The sequence below is a fragment of the Microtus oregoni genome, unplaced genomic scaffold (assembly GCF_018167655.1).
Source record: "Microtus oregoni isolate MIOR12 unplaced genomic scaffold, Mior012 000022F_ref0000154, whole genome shotgun sequence".
NCBI classification, from domain to species: domain Eukaryota; kingdom Metazoa; phylum Chordata; class Mammalia; order Rodentia; family Cricetidae; genus Microtus; species Microtus oregoni.
The window spans coordinates 2079901-2094618 of record NW_024543081.1 but is presented as its reverse complement, the minus strand read 5'-3'; the positions used below and the strand labels follow the sequence as shown (position 1 = coordinate 2094618).

General features: G+C 41.1%; 1 protein-coding gene across 2 annotated transcripts in view; it reads left to right on the top strand.

The window, feature by feature from the left end:
• The window catches only part of Lrrk2 (leucine rich repeat kinase 2), a 130257-nt gene that overhangs the window by 66393 nt on the left and 49146 nt on the right, over nucleotides 1-14718 (top strand). For both annotated transcript variants that reach the window (XM_041672590.1, XM_041672591.1), the window contains 6 exons: nucleotides 3353-3446; nucleotides 5618-5804; nucleotides 7117-7298; nucleotides 8781-9010; nucleotides 9345-9472; nucleotides 11788-12006. In XM_041672590.1, coding sequence (XP_041528524.1) covers nucleotides 3353-3446; nucleotides 5618-5804; nucleotides 7117-7298; nucleotides 8781-9010; nucleotides 9345-9472; nucleotides 11788-12006 — 1040 coding nt within the window. The remainder of the gene's footprint in view (nucleotides 1-3352; nucleotides 3447-5617; nucleotides 5805-7116; nucleotides 7299-8780; nucleotides 9011-9344; nucleotides 9473-11787; nucleotides 12007-14718) is intronic.

Genomic DNA, 14718 nt, shown 5'->3' with positions numbered 1-14718 from the left:
TAAACAGAGAGCTGCAAGCTCAGTTAGATTTGGATTTTTATAGTAGTAAAACTGAGGGCAAGGGGTTTCTGAGGTTCAAGACCCCTGATTGGCTGACATTTGTCTTGGGGTGTCCTGATAAGTGTGCTGGTAGATGATCCTATCTTCAAGGTTGGAACCTTAGGCCTTTTCTTTGGATGGTCTGTTCTTGGGTGGTGCTTCGATAATCTCAGTTTGTGGTTCTTCCTGCAGCCAGATATTGCTTCAGGGTAAACCACTGAGACTCAGGCCTCCATTAAACTTATGGCTGAGTTCTACTCTGGCAAGTGATAATGGTTGGAAGCAAAGAACTTCCTTTAGGTGGTGTGTTTCTATTTAGCTTATCATGGCTGGCTCCTACATTTCCCCCTTCACAAGCTCTGATGACAGGACCAAATCATGGGTCCTGCCTCCCCATGGTCTTAAGGAGGTATTATTGGGACCTAAGAATGACTTAAGTTAATAAGTCCATTAACTGACAACTCTGGGCCTATTTTTCTGGCATATCAATGGGCACTATAGGTAGTTATCTTGTCCCCCATGCCAAGGAGTTCCCCCTTGTCTCAGCCTTTCAATCTATTCTGGGCAGGGAGCATGGGATGACGTGTTCCTTTCCGCAACTACTACAAGCTGACATTGGGATGTTGTTATCAGGGGCCTAGCAGGTTGCAAGGTAGGGAGGGAATTTAGGCGATGGGGCATTCATCAAACTTCATTGAAGGGACAGGGAGTGTTCATATTAGCTGGACTGGTCCACATCAGCTTTCATGAAGTTCAGGGCTCACCACCATTCAGAACAGGTTGCAGTCAGCTGCTTAGATGCATCTGTCAACCAAGTGGAAGCCTACTGAGAAAAGTTTATACTAGGAACAGAAATTAAAATTTATGTACTTAAAGAAATATCCATATTGTAGGAAAAGAGCAGATAACGGGCGTCTGTAAACAGAAGGAATAAACTCATGCCTTTGAGTCCTAGCAAATACTACAGACTTTGGTTAGAAGCATGTATATTTTTCTGCTGTCCAGAGAACCATGCATGGTTTGGACAGAGATTAGAAACACCTTTTAGTGTTTTATATCTAAGAGGCAACTATAATAAATCTAAAATCTTGAGCTTGTGACCCAAACAGTAAGGAGTCAAGCTTATGAGAACTGTGCCATAGAGGGGGGAAGAAGTAAGAAACATTTCCCATATCTTAACCTGTGTTTATGTCTTAAGTCTTTTCTTTTAGACCCTCAAAGCTTATGAACGCTTATATTCTCAGACCGTAAAACATTTTTTTTAGGAGAACTAGTAGCTTTAGAAGGAGCTAACAAGCTGGCTGTAGCTTTGTGGAAGGATCTGGATACCTTTTGCTGCTAAACTGGCATTATAACTTCTCTAGCCATCAATACTATCAGAGATCCTAGAATGATAAATAAATTATATCTGAGTACAGACCAAGTAGTTTTTAAATCTATTAAAATTGATAGGTACCAGATTCAATATACAGTTAGTCATACCCAGGTCTCCATAGCATTGGAGGCAGAAATATCCAGAACAGCAGTCTTATAGTCTTAGCCAGGCCCATAAGGTAAATATTTTTCCTCTGGAACAGGGACATGGAAAAGACTAACCTTATTTTGTCTAGGCAAAAGTAGTACAATCAATTCTCCAATGTCCTGCTGTTTGTCCACAGTCTGGACTGGGTCCTGGCAGCAGGTGTTGCATTGGGGCATCTCGTCCAGTGGTCAGCAACATCATAATCCAGGTGGAGATATCATAGTGTCCCATATCTTCTTTGGAGACCTTGGGTCACTGCTAGGATCTCAGAGTCTCTGACTAATATAATAAGCATTTTAATCATTATTTTAAATGCCATATTCTGCAGATCTCTGAAGTATGAGGGCTCCCTAGGTATGTCTGATTAGATAAACTTAGTTTTTCATTACTTGTTTTAAGTTTGATTTTGAAAATATCTACAAGGAACTAAATAAGGCTTATTTCTGTAACTAATTATATCAGTACTTTAAAGATGACTGACTAACTTGTATTTCCTAACAGTCTATAATAAGCTAGCAGCTTTTACAAGACTAGAAGTCCACACTCTGTAATGATTTTGCACTAAAGCTAATAAAGAAACTGAATTAGCCATTCTGAGGGTAAACACAGAACAAGTTTATATCTAGTTGTTAATGCTGTCTCCTGCAAAGGCAAGGAACAGGTTCCAGGGTGAAATGGGAACAGAAGGGAGTCTAAGAGCTAGCATTGCCCTAGGGCAAACTGAGACTCAGGTCTACCTTCCTGCTGATCTATCAAACCCATCTTGGCAGGCTGTACTAAGTTGCCCTGGGAAAGCTGCCCTGGGCCCTACATTTTTTTCCCCTTCACAAGTACCAATGACAGCACTCAATCATGGGTTCTGACTGTCCAGGGACTCAAGGCGGTGATACTGGGACCTCAATACTATCAGTCAAACAGTATTGACCTGTACTCAAACAAAAGCCATTAGTCTGTGGATAAGAAGAAGCAAGATCATTAGGGGCCTGTTAGAGCTGAAAGTAAGGTGGTTAACAAAGGAGACCAGCTGAGCAAGTTTTCATCCAACTTCTGTGTGAGCATTTTGTTCTCTATCATTAACAAGGCCATTGAATCTCTAATTATCCCAGAGTGATTGACGTAGAAACAACACTCTTTCCCCAGAAGAGGAGGTCCAAACCTCTTAGTATCAATACAAAAACTTATGATTCAGCTTATCCAAATAGCTTAAGCCCAGCAAAGTTAGCAAAGCCAAGGAGGCTAAACATACATTTTTAAACCTGAACAGAGACCTTGAACAAGGAAATACATTTTAAACCATTAGGGTTTTTATAGTAGTAAAGGTGGGGGTGAGGGGTTTCTGAGGTTCAGGACTCCTAATTGATTGACATTTGTCTCGGGGTGTCCTGGTAAGTGTGCTGGCAGGTGATCCTATCTACAATGGTTGGAACATTAGGCATTTCCTTTGGATGGTCTGTTTTTGAGGGGTGCTTGGGTAATCTCAGTTCATGGTTCTTCCTGCAACCAGGTTACTGCTTCAGGATAACCTACTGAGACTCGGGCCTCCATTAAACTTCTGGCTAAGTCCTACTCTGGCAGGTGATAATGATTGGAAGTAAAGAACTTCCTTTAGATGGTCTGTTTTTATTTAACTCCTACACAAGCCATACTTTTAGGAAGTAAGATTGTTTTATGCCTCAGTGTAAAATGTGAACAAACAAGTGGTATATTACTGGTTACTGCTCTTATTGAGTTTTCCAGAAATCTCATTAAGATTGTAATGTAGATGTCCATTATCTTGTTTTCTTTCTTTAGCTGCGATGCCCGCCTTACCTTTTTCCATAACGAGTCTAAAATTATCTCAAAACAGTTTCACGTGCATTCCAGAAGCGATATTCATTCTTCCACAGTGAGTTCGTTGTTATTTCACTTCTAAAGCTGAATGAGCGGTTACATAACTTTTAGAAACAAAGCAATGGTTTGACATGAGCATTTATAAACCCATTTTTACTTAACATCAGATATATCTCCTTAACTTTTACAGAAACTTATCCTGTTTAGTGTAGGGATAAGCAGAATAATTAATTGCAGCATCTTATTTAGCTAAATAAGATGGCATGGGCTGGGTATTTGTCAGACGGATGTTGGTTTCTTTTGAGTTTTAGCTGCTCACATGGGGGCTATTTGTTGCCTGAACACTAGTAACCTTTTTCATTTGTTTCAATGACATTTTCCTTGAAGATTAGGAGAATATATATACAGTTCTCTATCTGGACAGGATGAGTGACTGGGGTTTGGGGACTTTTTAAATTCATCAAAGACCCAAAGTTTAGACATTAATTCAGTTTCAAGTGTGTCATCATTTTAAGAACTATTTTATTCATGCGTGTAAAACAATCATAGTTTACATGCACAGGTATGCATGTTATAGGCAAGTAAAAGCCACAACCTAGTAACAGAGAATGTCAGGTAAACAAACCCATTAGCATAAACCTCTCTTTTCAAAACCCCTCTCCTGTTCTAATGTGCCACGTGGACATTTTCTTTGGTTTTTCTCATCATTTTAGAAGGTGACTTCTACCGTCATGTCCATTTTATAATTTTGCTAGAGATGAAGTCTCTTCCCAAGGTCATAATTCATCTGTGTTGTTGAGCTCAACTTCAGATTTTCAAATCTTACATAGTGGCTTCTTTTAAACAAACACGGGGCCATGTTTGAAATGTGTTTCTGAAAACATGGTGGCAAATCATTTACCAGAAAATGTTTACCAGGAAACAAAGATTATTTCTTCACAGAGAACTAACACTCTAATCCAGCTTCTGATTTCATCAACACCATCCTCAGGCTCACAGCTCCAGCCTTGCTTCTGGCTTCACCAACACCATTTTCAGGCACACATCTCTTTTGTGCTTCTGTTTTAAATCTTCTTTGGTTTCACAAGTGGACACAGAGTTGTCCAGGTAGAGTCCTGACTCTACTCAAAAAGACACGGCTTTGGGAAAACATAGCGACTCTTGCTTGTCCTGAATACATTCCTGATTAGACTAGTAAAAGTAATCTCCAACACAGCTTCTACTCCTAGTTTTCATGGGCTTTTCTGCCACAACCAAAACAGCACATAGTACATTTTTAAGACTATAAACAGTGCTTTGTAGACCCAAACTCTAGTCAAGCAGATGCTAATGCTGGGTTAGCTGACGATTAATACATTAAGTTTCTAATACACCGAGTGAAAGGGATCAGTGTATGCATAAAAGCCTGCTCTATTTTCTTTCTCTCTTTATTCTCTCCACACACATGCACTCTTGAGTATTAAGGTTTTCAGAAAACTTGAGAAGCACTGCTTGATGAGGGCAAGCAGGTCACATGGCAGGCTTACCCATGCTTTGTCCTCTCTCACTGAGACTAGAGCATATCCACAGCTCTAGTGATTAACTCCAGAGCAGCCGCTGATAAAGTGAAAGCCATCCATGGAGGGCTAGTGGGGGCTGCACAATCATGAACCCTGTAGAGGAGGCAGTATCTCAATGACCGCTTGTATATTTGTTCATCATAATTTCTCATGCTTCGTGAGAATTTATGAAACACTGTTTTTTCCCCTCATTTTGAGAGAGATGCTCTATTGTCCAAAGGGAAACTGGACCTCAAATTTTCTTTCTTTAAAAAAAATTTTACTTAATGTGTGTAAGCTGTAAATATGGGATACCACATGATGCTTTGATGTGTGACTATCAAGGGTTAATATATATGTCACTGCAAGCAGTTTTTTTTTCTTTTTGGTGAAAGACCCCAAACATCCTTTCTTACAATCACAATGCCACCATATTTTCATCACAATAGACAAAGTGACCAATTTTGCTTCTAATCATCCTTATTCACTTCCACCTCCACTCTAGAGGAAAATGCCTTTTCTTCTAAGTGCTGTATGAACACACAAGCTCAAGTTCATGTTTATATGTAAGTGGCGTAGCTTTAAAAATTACGTCTAATTCTCAGTCTCGTAAAATTCCTGGTGACGTTCCTTTGTGTCCTATGAAAATTCCCACTTTGCTTTCAATAGAACATCATGTCATCCACAGCTTGCGGTCCTTGGACATGAGCCACAACAGCATTGAGCATCTGCCGGGGCCTGCACACTGGACATCTCTGAACTTAAGGGAACTCTTCTTTAGCCATAATCAGATCACCATCTTGAACCTGAGTGAAAAGCCACACGTGTGGTCAAGATTAGAGAAACTGCATCTCTCTCATAATAAACTGAAAGAGGTGAGAGGGCATCTTTGTTTTAAGTCATCAGAGACTCGGGAAGACATTTCAGCTGGTGTTGCCACAACTCCTTTCAAATCTGTTGGCATTTCTCGCTTTGGAAATGAGATGTGTTCCTCCGCTGTGCTAAGTGGGTGTAGTGAAAGCTCAGCTCCCAACAAACAAATCCCGAATCCTCTTGTTTTATATTTTAAGGAATTGTTACATATGAGTGTGCATATCTAATTTTGAATGTGTGATGCTGTAAGAGTGTCACCGTCTGTGACCTCTTACCTTTCCCAGAGCCTGGCAGACCCTATGTCCTATCTTCATGGGATGACAACAGGCCTGTGTTTCCCCCCTTTCTTTCCTCCATGCTTAGATCTCTTTAGTCTTCCTCTGCAGCAACCCTAAATGAGTCAGCATCGTTTTATTTACACATAGAAGGAAAATATTTTCTTGTCAAGTTCAAGGTGTTGACCAATTTAAAAGATACCAAAGGTTTGACGATCTGATGTTCAGGATTGCTGGATATTTTTTAAAACCTATACTTTTTTTTCTATCAAATGAATGTTTTCTATTCTAAGTATACTATAGTTAGCTTAAAACCTTGTAATAGTAGTCTTAGAATTATAATCCTTACCTAGCATACACAAGACTCAATGCCTCCAACTGAAAAAAAAATAATTAGAACAGAAAATTAAACTACTTTATTAGATTGGCACCTGAAGTGTAAGTATTTGGTATTTCTGGTTTACTCAAGACCATAGGCACTGTGAGAGAATGGAATGAGCCACAAATAACAGTTTTGAATAAATATAAATTACTCATTTCTTTTTTCAAAATTGTGATTGATGAGGTTTATTGCTAAGAGAGATTTAGTTTTTAAAGCTATAAATAGGACCAGCTAGGTGGTTGAGTAGGTGGTAGCTGCCGTAACTGATAACCCAAGGTTCCTCCCGGGTCTCATGTGGTGAATGGAGGAAACCAGCTTCTGCAGGTTACACACAAACACACAAACACATCTTTATGTGTGCACACACAAGCATACATATACATGTACACACACACACACCCCAAATAAAATTTATATTATTATAAAGTGGTAAATAACTCATATACCTGGGGTAAGTTCTTTATTTTTGCTTGTCTTTAAAGCATCAATACTGTAAACTAAGGGCAAGATTTGGGGAGAATATTTGACTTTGTGTTAAGATTGTGCAAGGTGCCTGTGGGATCTAAGAGCCTTTCTTGTTCACTATTGTCTTGTGTCTTGGCTATCCACACTGATTCCCTCCTACCAACAGGTTTTACCCTTTTCTGTTTCATTAAGATTCCTCCTGAAATCGGCTGTCTTGAAAACCTGACATCTCTTGATGTGAGTTACAACGTGGAACTGAGGTCCTTTCCGAATGAAATGGGGAAATTAAGCAAAATATGGGATCTTCCTTTGGATGGACTGCATCTGAATTTTGACTTTAAGCACATAGGATGCAAAGCCAAAGACATCATAAGGTCAGGCGACTTTATTCCCTGTGCTCTTTGTCAAATATGTTTCACCTTTCCCCCTGAGATTTTGATGACTGTCCAGATACACTTTAAGGGCGATGAATAGTACTATGTAACATGTGTGTTCCATGTGTTTTTCATTTAATGCATGAGTTTCTATGCAGTCACTGCAAAAGTTTATGTAGTTCCTAGTATCCAGGGAATGGTGAGAGAAGGCGTTCTCTTCCTCATCACCCAGAGGTGGAAGTCAGGTGTTTCCTTGCATCATGCTCCACCCTTGGTCATTTATCAACCTTTGATCATGCTTCACTTGATTTGCTGAGGCAGGTCTCTTCTGAGCCTGGATCGAGCCAGCTTTCCTTGGAGGTCTCCTATCTTTGTCTCCCTGAGAGACGGATTGCAGGCAGGCTGCCACAGCTAGCTTGACTTTGGAGTGGGTACTGGATTCCTGAACTCTGGTCCTCACAGATACTTATGCACTGAACATCTTCACAATCCCTGATGTTTCCCTTTGATCATATTATCGGGGGGGGGGGCATCCAGATGCCTGCTGTTGGCATAAATTAGTCAGTATTCCTTAAAGTTTTATTATGGCACAGTTTGGTTTCTAATTTTAAAAATGGCCATAGATTTGAAGAGAGCAAGGAAGGATGCCCGGGAGAGTTTAGAAAAGGAAAGGGGAAATGGTGTAATTACATTGAAATTTCAAAAAAATTAAAAGTATAACAATGCATAGCATAATTTCAAATGTATTCTTCTGTATCCATTTTATTTTTAAAACAACTTACATCTATAAAATTTAAGCATGGTATTTCTTGAGCATCTAGCATGTCAGATTAGCTTCAATTAATTTTATATTGTTTACTTAGAATAACAATATTAATATCATTTGATAGTGTAATAGCTTATATAGTTAAAATGAACAAATAAATGCATCTTATTCTTTTATCCACAACTAATGCAAACATATCTCTTTGTCATATATACCATATATAAATATCTATTTTATTATATTTAAAATATATGAACATATACATGTACATATAGCATAGCCAAGTGGCCTCATTATCAAACTTTCATTAAAACAGGCTTTGATTCTATGCCATTGTAATGCTTAAAATTTATAATGGATAAGACTTTACTTGTACTGTTTAAACAATCTCCCACATAGACATTTGTACATGTATATATGTACACATTACATTTTAATAGGTATTGCAAATGGGTTTTAGCATTTTGGTTATTTCTAGTGTTGGGATAATGTCATTAGAATTGTCAATGCTGCCAAATATCAGTGGCTGCTCTGAAATCACTAATGGGATATACGTACTGATGGCACACCAGAAGGCGTGTGTCTTTTTGATTCCATGACCTTTATGGTTTTGCGTGCTTGTGCCTTTGCATTCACTGTGGAGCAGCTTCGGCAGGGCCCAGTTCCAGCACAGTGCTGGACAGGCTGTTTCATTGCTTCTGTCTTTTTAACACCAGGTTTCTCCAACAACGGCTGAAAAAGGCAGTGCCCTACAACCGAATGAAGCTTATGATTGTGGGAAATACTGGCAGCGGAAAGACCACCCTGCTGCAGCAGCTCATGAAAATGAAGAAGTCAGATCTTGGCATGCAGAGCGCCACAGTTGGCATAGACGTCAGAGATTGGCCTATCCAAATACGAGGGAAAAGGAAAAAGGACCTTGTTCTAAATGTGTGGGACTTTGCAGGTACTCTTGGCATTCTCTTAGTTTTTGTTTTGAGTAGAAATTTTAGGACTGAATTTCCTGATCTAACAGAAAAACATCTGGTAGATCCTAAGCGATTATCCCAAGCTACAGATTTTGCCCAGAATAGACATTACTCAGAAAGAAATGCCAGCACCCAGCAGAGGTGTCTAAAGTAATCCCTTGATTGCCAGCTAATAGACATTTTCAAAGCTGTGTGAGTGTTGTCTGCTGATCACTTTCTTCTCAAATCCCAGGATGCCTACCCTCTATATAACTTTAATAGTGATTTGTGTCTATTATGTGGAAGACTAAAGTCTCGGACATCTTCTTCCAGGTCGTGAGGAATTCTACAGCACGCACCCCCACTTCATGACCCAGCGAGCTCTATACCTTGCTGTGTATGACCTCAGCAAGGGGCAGGCAGAGGTGGATGCCATGAAGCCCTGGCTCTTCAACATCAAGGTGAACTCTTCTAGTTACATGGAAGTGGAGCAGGATCCTGCTCTCTGTTATATCTTCTGTTTCTGCTTTTTGTTTGCTTGCTTGCACGTTTTGAGGCCTGGTTTCACTGTGTAGCCCTGGCTGGCCAGGAACTCTCTATGAAGGATCAGGGTGGCCTTGAATTCACAGAGATCTGCCTGCTTCTATTTTCTGAGTATTGGGGATTAAAGGTGTGCACTCCCATGCCCAGCTATATTCTGTTTTTTTTTTCTTTCTGATGTGTATATAAGGTGATATATTTTAAAGAACAGTTCCTCCACTTGTTTTGAATCTCTCTTCTTTTTTTTCATTTTTCCTTTTCTTCTCTTCCCTCCCCTCTCTCTTTTTGTTCTCATTCTCTCTCCTTCTCTCATTCTCTCTCTCTTTCTCTCTCTCTCTCTCTCTCTCTCCCCCCCTCTCTCTCTCCCTCTCTCATTCTCTCTCTCCTCTCTTTCTTCTCTTTCCTTTCTTTTGTTTCTAAGTTAGAAACCCTTAGATTTTGTGTAATGATACGGAAGTGAAGCATCCCACAATGCTGCCTGTCACCAGCCTCTGAAATCCTTTCACACTGTCAAGTCTGAAAGCATAGACATACGGCTGATTTTGATCATACTGTTTTGTTAACCACCATACCAACTTTCCCAACATCAGATGAAGTGTAACAAACACTCTGCACATGGCTAGTATATTTTCAGTGGCCTTTAAGTATGAAGCCTTCAGATCCTGCCAGGCAAATGATCCCAGATGGTTGGCCTCCTTTCTTTGATGCCTCTGCTTTGCTATTTCTCTACCATCTACCGCTGCCTTGTTGATAGGCATTTCTTTATATGACTTTTAGTTGAGCTTGCAGCAAGAGTCCCTGTGCTCACTCTGTCACCTCAGTGAGGTCCTCAGGAAGTTTGCACTAGGACATCTGAACATGGAATTTGGTAGTTTGTAGTAATAGGACTGGCGGGCTGCTTCCCGCCACCTGGCTAGCTTTACCCGAAATAATTACACGGAAACTGTATTCTTTTAAACACTACTTGGCCCCTTAGTTTCAGCCTCTTAACTCATTTCTATTAATCTATGTAGCACCACGAGGTGCGCTTACCAGGGAGATTCTAGCCTGCGTCTGCCTGGAGTGGGAGAATCATGACAACTCCTTGACTCAGCTTCTTTCTCCCAGCATTCTGTTCTAAGCCATGAGGCCAAGCAGTTTGTTTATTACTTAACCAATGAAATCAACAGATTGATATATCCCACATCAGTAGTTCATGGGTGTACCTGATAATCTGGATCTTTCTTAAGCATCTCTTTTCTTGCTAATATTATAGCAGATTGGGCAAATAGTATAGTAGCAGTAAGGTTTGTTTCTGTGGTTTTGGTCTTTCATTCTCCAAACTGAATGACTTTTTTTTTTTTTTCGAGACAGGGTTTCTCTGTGGCTTTGGAGCCTGTCCTGGAACTAGCTCTGTAGACCAGGCTGGTCTCAAACTCACAGAGATCCGCCTGCCTCTGCCTCCCGAGTGCTGGGATTAAAGGCGTGCGCCACCATCGCACGGCTTCAAACTGAATGACTTTAAAGTGATTTTGTGCTGCTCTGGTGGAGCTTGGAGTTTACTGAACACTTCCTTCCTTAATTTAGAAAAACAGCTCGCCAACAACCCTCTTTAAGCAAATGTTAAAATAAAAGGAAAATTACAGTAGCACAGTTATTTAAGAACCTGGAAGGTGGTAAGAATTGGACTCAAAAAGACATAATAATAGCTTGAAAATCATTATATGATTATCATTATTTTAAGTTTAAGGGAATATCTTTGTTGCCATTTGCTGCTGAAACAGTCTATCTAAGCCTGAGTGATTCACTAACGACAGAGATTTCCGGCTCACTGTTCTGGAGGGAGGGAAATCCAGGCCCTCGAGGCTGGCATCTGCAAGGCAATTTCTGGCGGAAGGCCAAGAACGCACAGGCCCAGTAGCAAAAGGAAGAGGACGTAACTTATCCTTTTCTGGGTGTCTCTTACTGTAATGACAGAGGCAGTCTGTTTCTGGGCTCAGCGCTGTGACTTCCTTGTCTCATAAAGCTCCCGTCTCAAAACGGTGATGTGCCACAGGATTGTGTGTCAAGACCTGTCCTCTAGAGGACTCTGTGCACACACTAGCAGCAAGGAAAGACAGTCGCTGTTGTCTGCTTCTGAAGCCCTTGAATCTGTCGTCGCTGAAGCACTGAGTTTCATACGTAGCCCATTCCAGCAGAAATGTAAACAGAAAGGATTTTTATATAAACAGGACGTGTCTTGTTTCTGTTCCCTTAGGCCCGTGCCTCTTCTTCTCCCGTGATTCTGGTGGGCACACATTTGGATGTTTCTGATGAGAAGCAGCGCAAAGCCTGCATAAGCAAAATCACCAAGGAACTCCTAAACAAGCGAGGATTCCCCACCATCCGGGACTACCACTTCGTAAATGCCACCGAGGAGTCGGATGCGCTGGCAAAGCTTCGGAAAACCATCATAAATGAGAGCCTTAATTTCAAGGTGGGAGGGTGCGCCCCCTGCAGGCTGCTAGGCGATTAAGGTGGGAGGGTGCGCCCCCTGGAGGCTGCCTGGTGTTCAGGGAGGGAGAGTGTGCTCCCGGTAGGCTGCTTGAAAAATACCCCTTGTTCGTTCTCTTATTGTGCTGCTGCTTAGAAATGTCAAGAACCTTGAGGAGAGAGCGATTATCTGGAAATTGTGGGGTTTTTTTTTCATAGCTCAGAACTACGAAAATACTTTCACTTTAAAATGACTTATTTATACCATACTTCATTCATAATTCATAGAAGTGGGGGTGAAATAGCTAGAGGATCCCGAGCAGAACTAGGAGAATCTTGCCTGGATCCTGAGAAAATCATCCAGAGGCCTATTCTCCCAGCTTCCTCTCCAGGGTTCCATCCAGAGGCTAAATGTGGTGGTGGGGCCGGGTGCTCCCGTCCTCTGTGGCATCTGTTCTTCTAGCAACTTCCTTTGGGGGTCCCTATTTTACTTCCATCTTCATCGTCCGTGTGGTTCCCTCATAATTCTTTTCCTGGTGGTTTCCATTTTCTTAAAAAATTCCAATCTTTTTCTCTTAATGTTGTGAGATGTCAATACCGCTAGTTGGTTGTCAGCGATCTTTAGATAATTACCTAATTCATAAATTAATTTCCATTAATTTCCAGCTTAAGACTTGTGTTTTGAATTCCTTACACTCTCTTTGGTTATCCACTCATTTAGTGGATAACCAGTACTCACAGGAAGGAATATGGTTGAAATTTCTGTAAAAAAAAAAAAAAATGCTTTGAGTCCTTCCGTGTGGCAAACACAATGCCGAGTCTCCCTGTTTTGTTTCTGTGGAGAATGTAACCAAGGCTTGGTTCAGCCTGGGTATCCCAGAGTAATTTCCTACACAGCCGCATTGCTTTCTCAAAATTGCTCCAGGATGGATCGCTGAGTGACGAACCATGTACAGCTCCATAGCGGTCCATCGACTCGGCTCTGTTGCGCTTCCACAGGCTCTACTCCTCTCATAAGACAGACGGGCCATCTGTCCACGGGTTTGTCTCTGTGGTACTCAGGGAGAGAAACTGTTCAAGGAACATTTAATAGTTACTAAAGAGTCTTCCTGATTTTGGTAGTATTTGTCTAAGAATGGCATCCTGTGTTAGAAACTTTCCACATTGCTTTTTTTTTTTTTTCAGCTGTCCTGTGGGACTAATAAGATTAGGGAGAGTGTGACTGTTTTAAACCACAAATATAAACCCCACTCACTGAATTCATCTGTTTATCCAATTAGTTTACTTCTGTGCCTGTAATCGCACCTAAAGATTTTCTTGGAAGCCAGGCGGTGGTGGCGCACGCCTTTAATTCCAGCACTCGGGAGGCAGAGGCAGGCAGATCTCAGGGAGTTCGAGGCCAGCCTGGTCTACAAGAGCTAGTTCTGGGACAGGCACCAAAGCTACAGAGAAACCCTGTCTTGAAAAACCAAAAAAAAAAAAAAAAAAAAAGATTTTCTTGGGATAGATAATTAGTGTTTCCTTTTCTGATACATCAGGTATTTGAAGCACCACTTTGGAAGATGATTTTGCTTTGTAAAAGCCTGAATTTAGAGTTTAGCTGGAGCAAGTCTTTAAGAGAGAGTTGGGTCAGCAGTTCTGGTCGCTGCTGCTGCAAGGAGGGGACTGGCCAGTCATCTGGGTTAATCCTACTTTGAGACAGCTGCCAGTTATTACTGTCAATCAGTGAGACCAGATTCCTTTTTGTACTTAAAAATGCATCCTTATAACAACTCCATACAAAGAAGCCAAACGTGCCTCCCCAAATGGCCCTATAATTGAATAGGAATGTATATTGCTAATGGTCACCTCATTGGTGCTCATGGTTTGAGCATGCACCAGCTTGCTTCACTAGTTCTTTCAGATGGTGGGATAGGAGAGCCTGCCATGCTGGGATACCTTCCTCTTTGAAGTTTGCATCAAATCTTCAAGGAGCAGCTTTGACTTGATTAAGAGCGCTCCCTGCATGCCTCGTTGATCTTCTTTGTGTCTTGACTCTTTCCAAACAGTTTCTTGTACTGTTTTTCTTCCCTATCTCAACCTGGTAGTGATCCCATGATCAAGGTGAAAGGTGAAGGAAATACAGGACAGAACCTCAGTCAGTGTGGACCCCATTCCTTTAAAGTCTCTCCAGTCCAATAGCATCCTCCTGCTGGCTGGGACCCGCCCTCAGCACTTTTGCCCTTTCTTGATCTGCTTCCTGTAAGACATTCATTTGTTTCTGTTGCCTTCCTTGGGTTAAAACATAACTTTGAACTTGAAGTTGTATGTTGTCCTAATGTGTAAATGCTGAAGAACATACGACCGTTAGTAGGATTAGTTTTCCAGGGCAATACGTGCAGGAAAGCATGGAAGCAGTAGTTCTCAGTGCTGGAAACCAATCTCTGGCTGCAAGCAGAGAGGCGTGAGCCGTAGCTTTGTGTTTATGTATATTGGAAAGACCCAGTTTCTCCAGCCTAAGAATTTGTTAGAATTGGGTAGAACTAGTGGAGGCATCCTAAGAATCCAGACACGAGGAGAGGTTGCCCCCTAGTGGCCCTCAGGAGCATTTGGTTTGCTATCTTCAGAGCTGTATTTCTCTTTAAAATTAGATTTATCTGGGGGAACAAAGAAACTCTAAAGAAGAAAAGATATCTGTCACAGAAACCTCGCTTGAAAATCTCACTCTGTCTCTCGG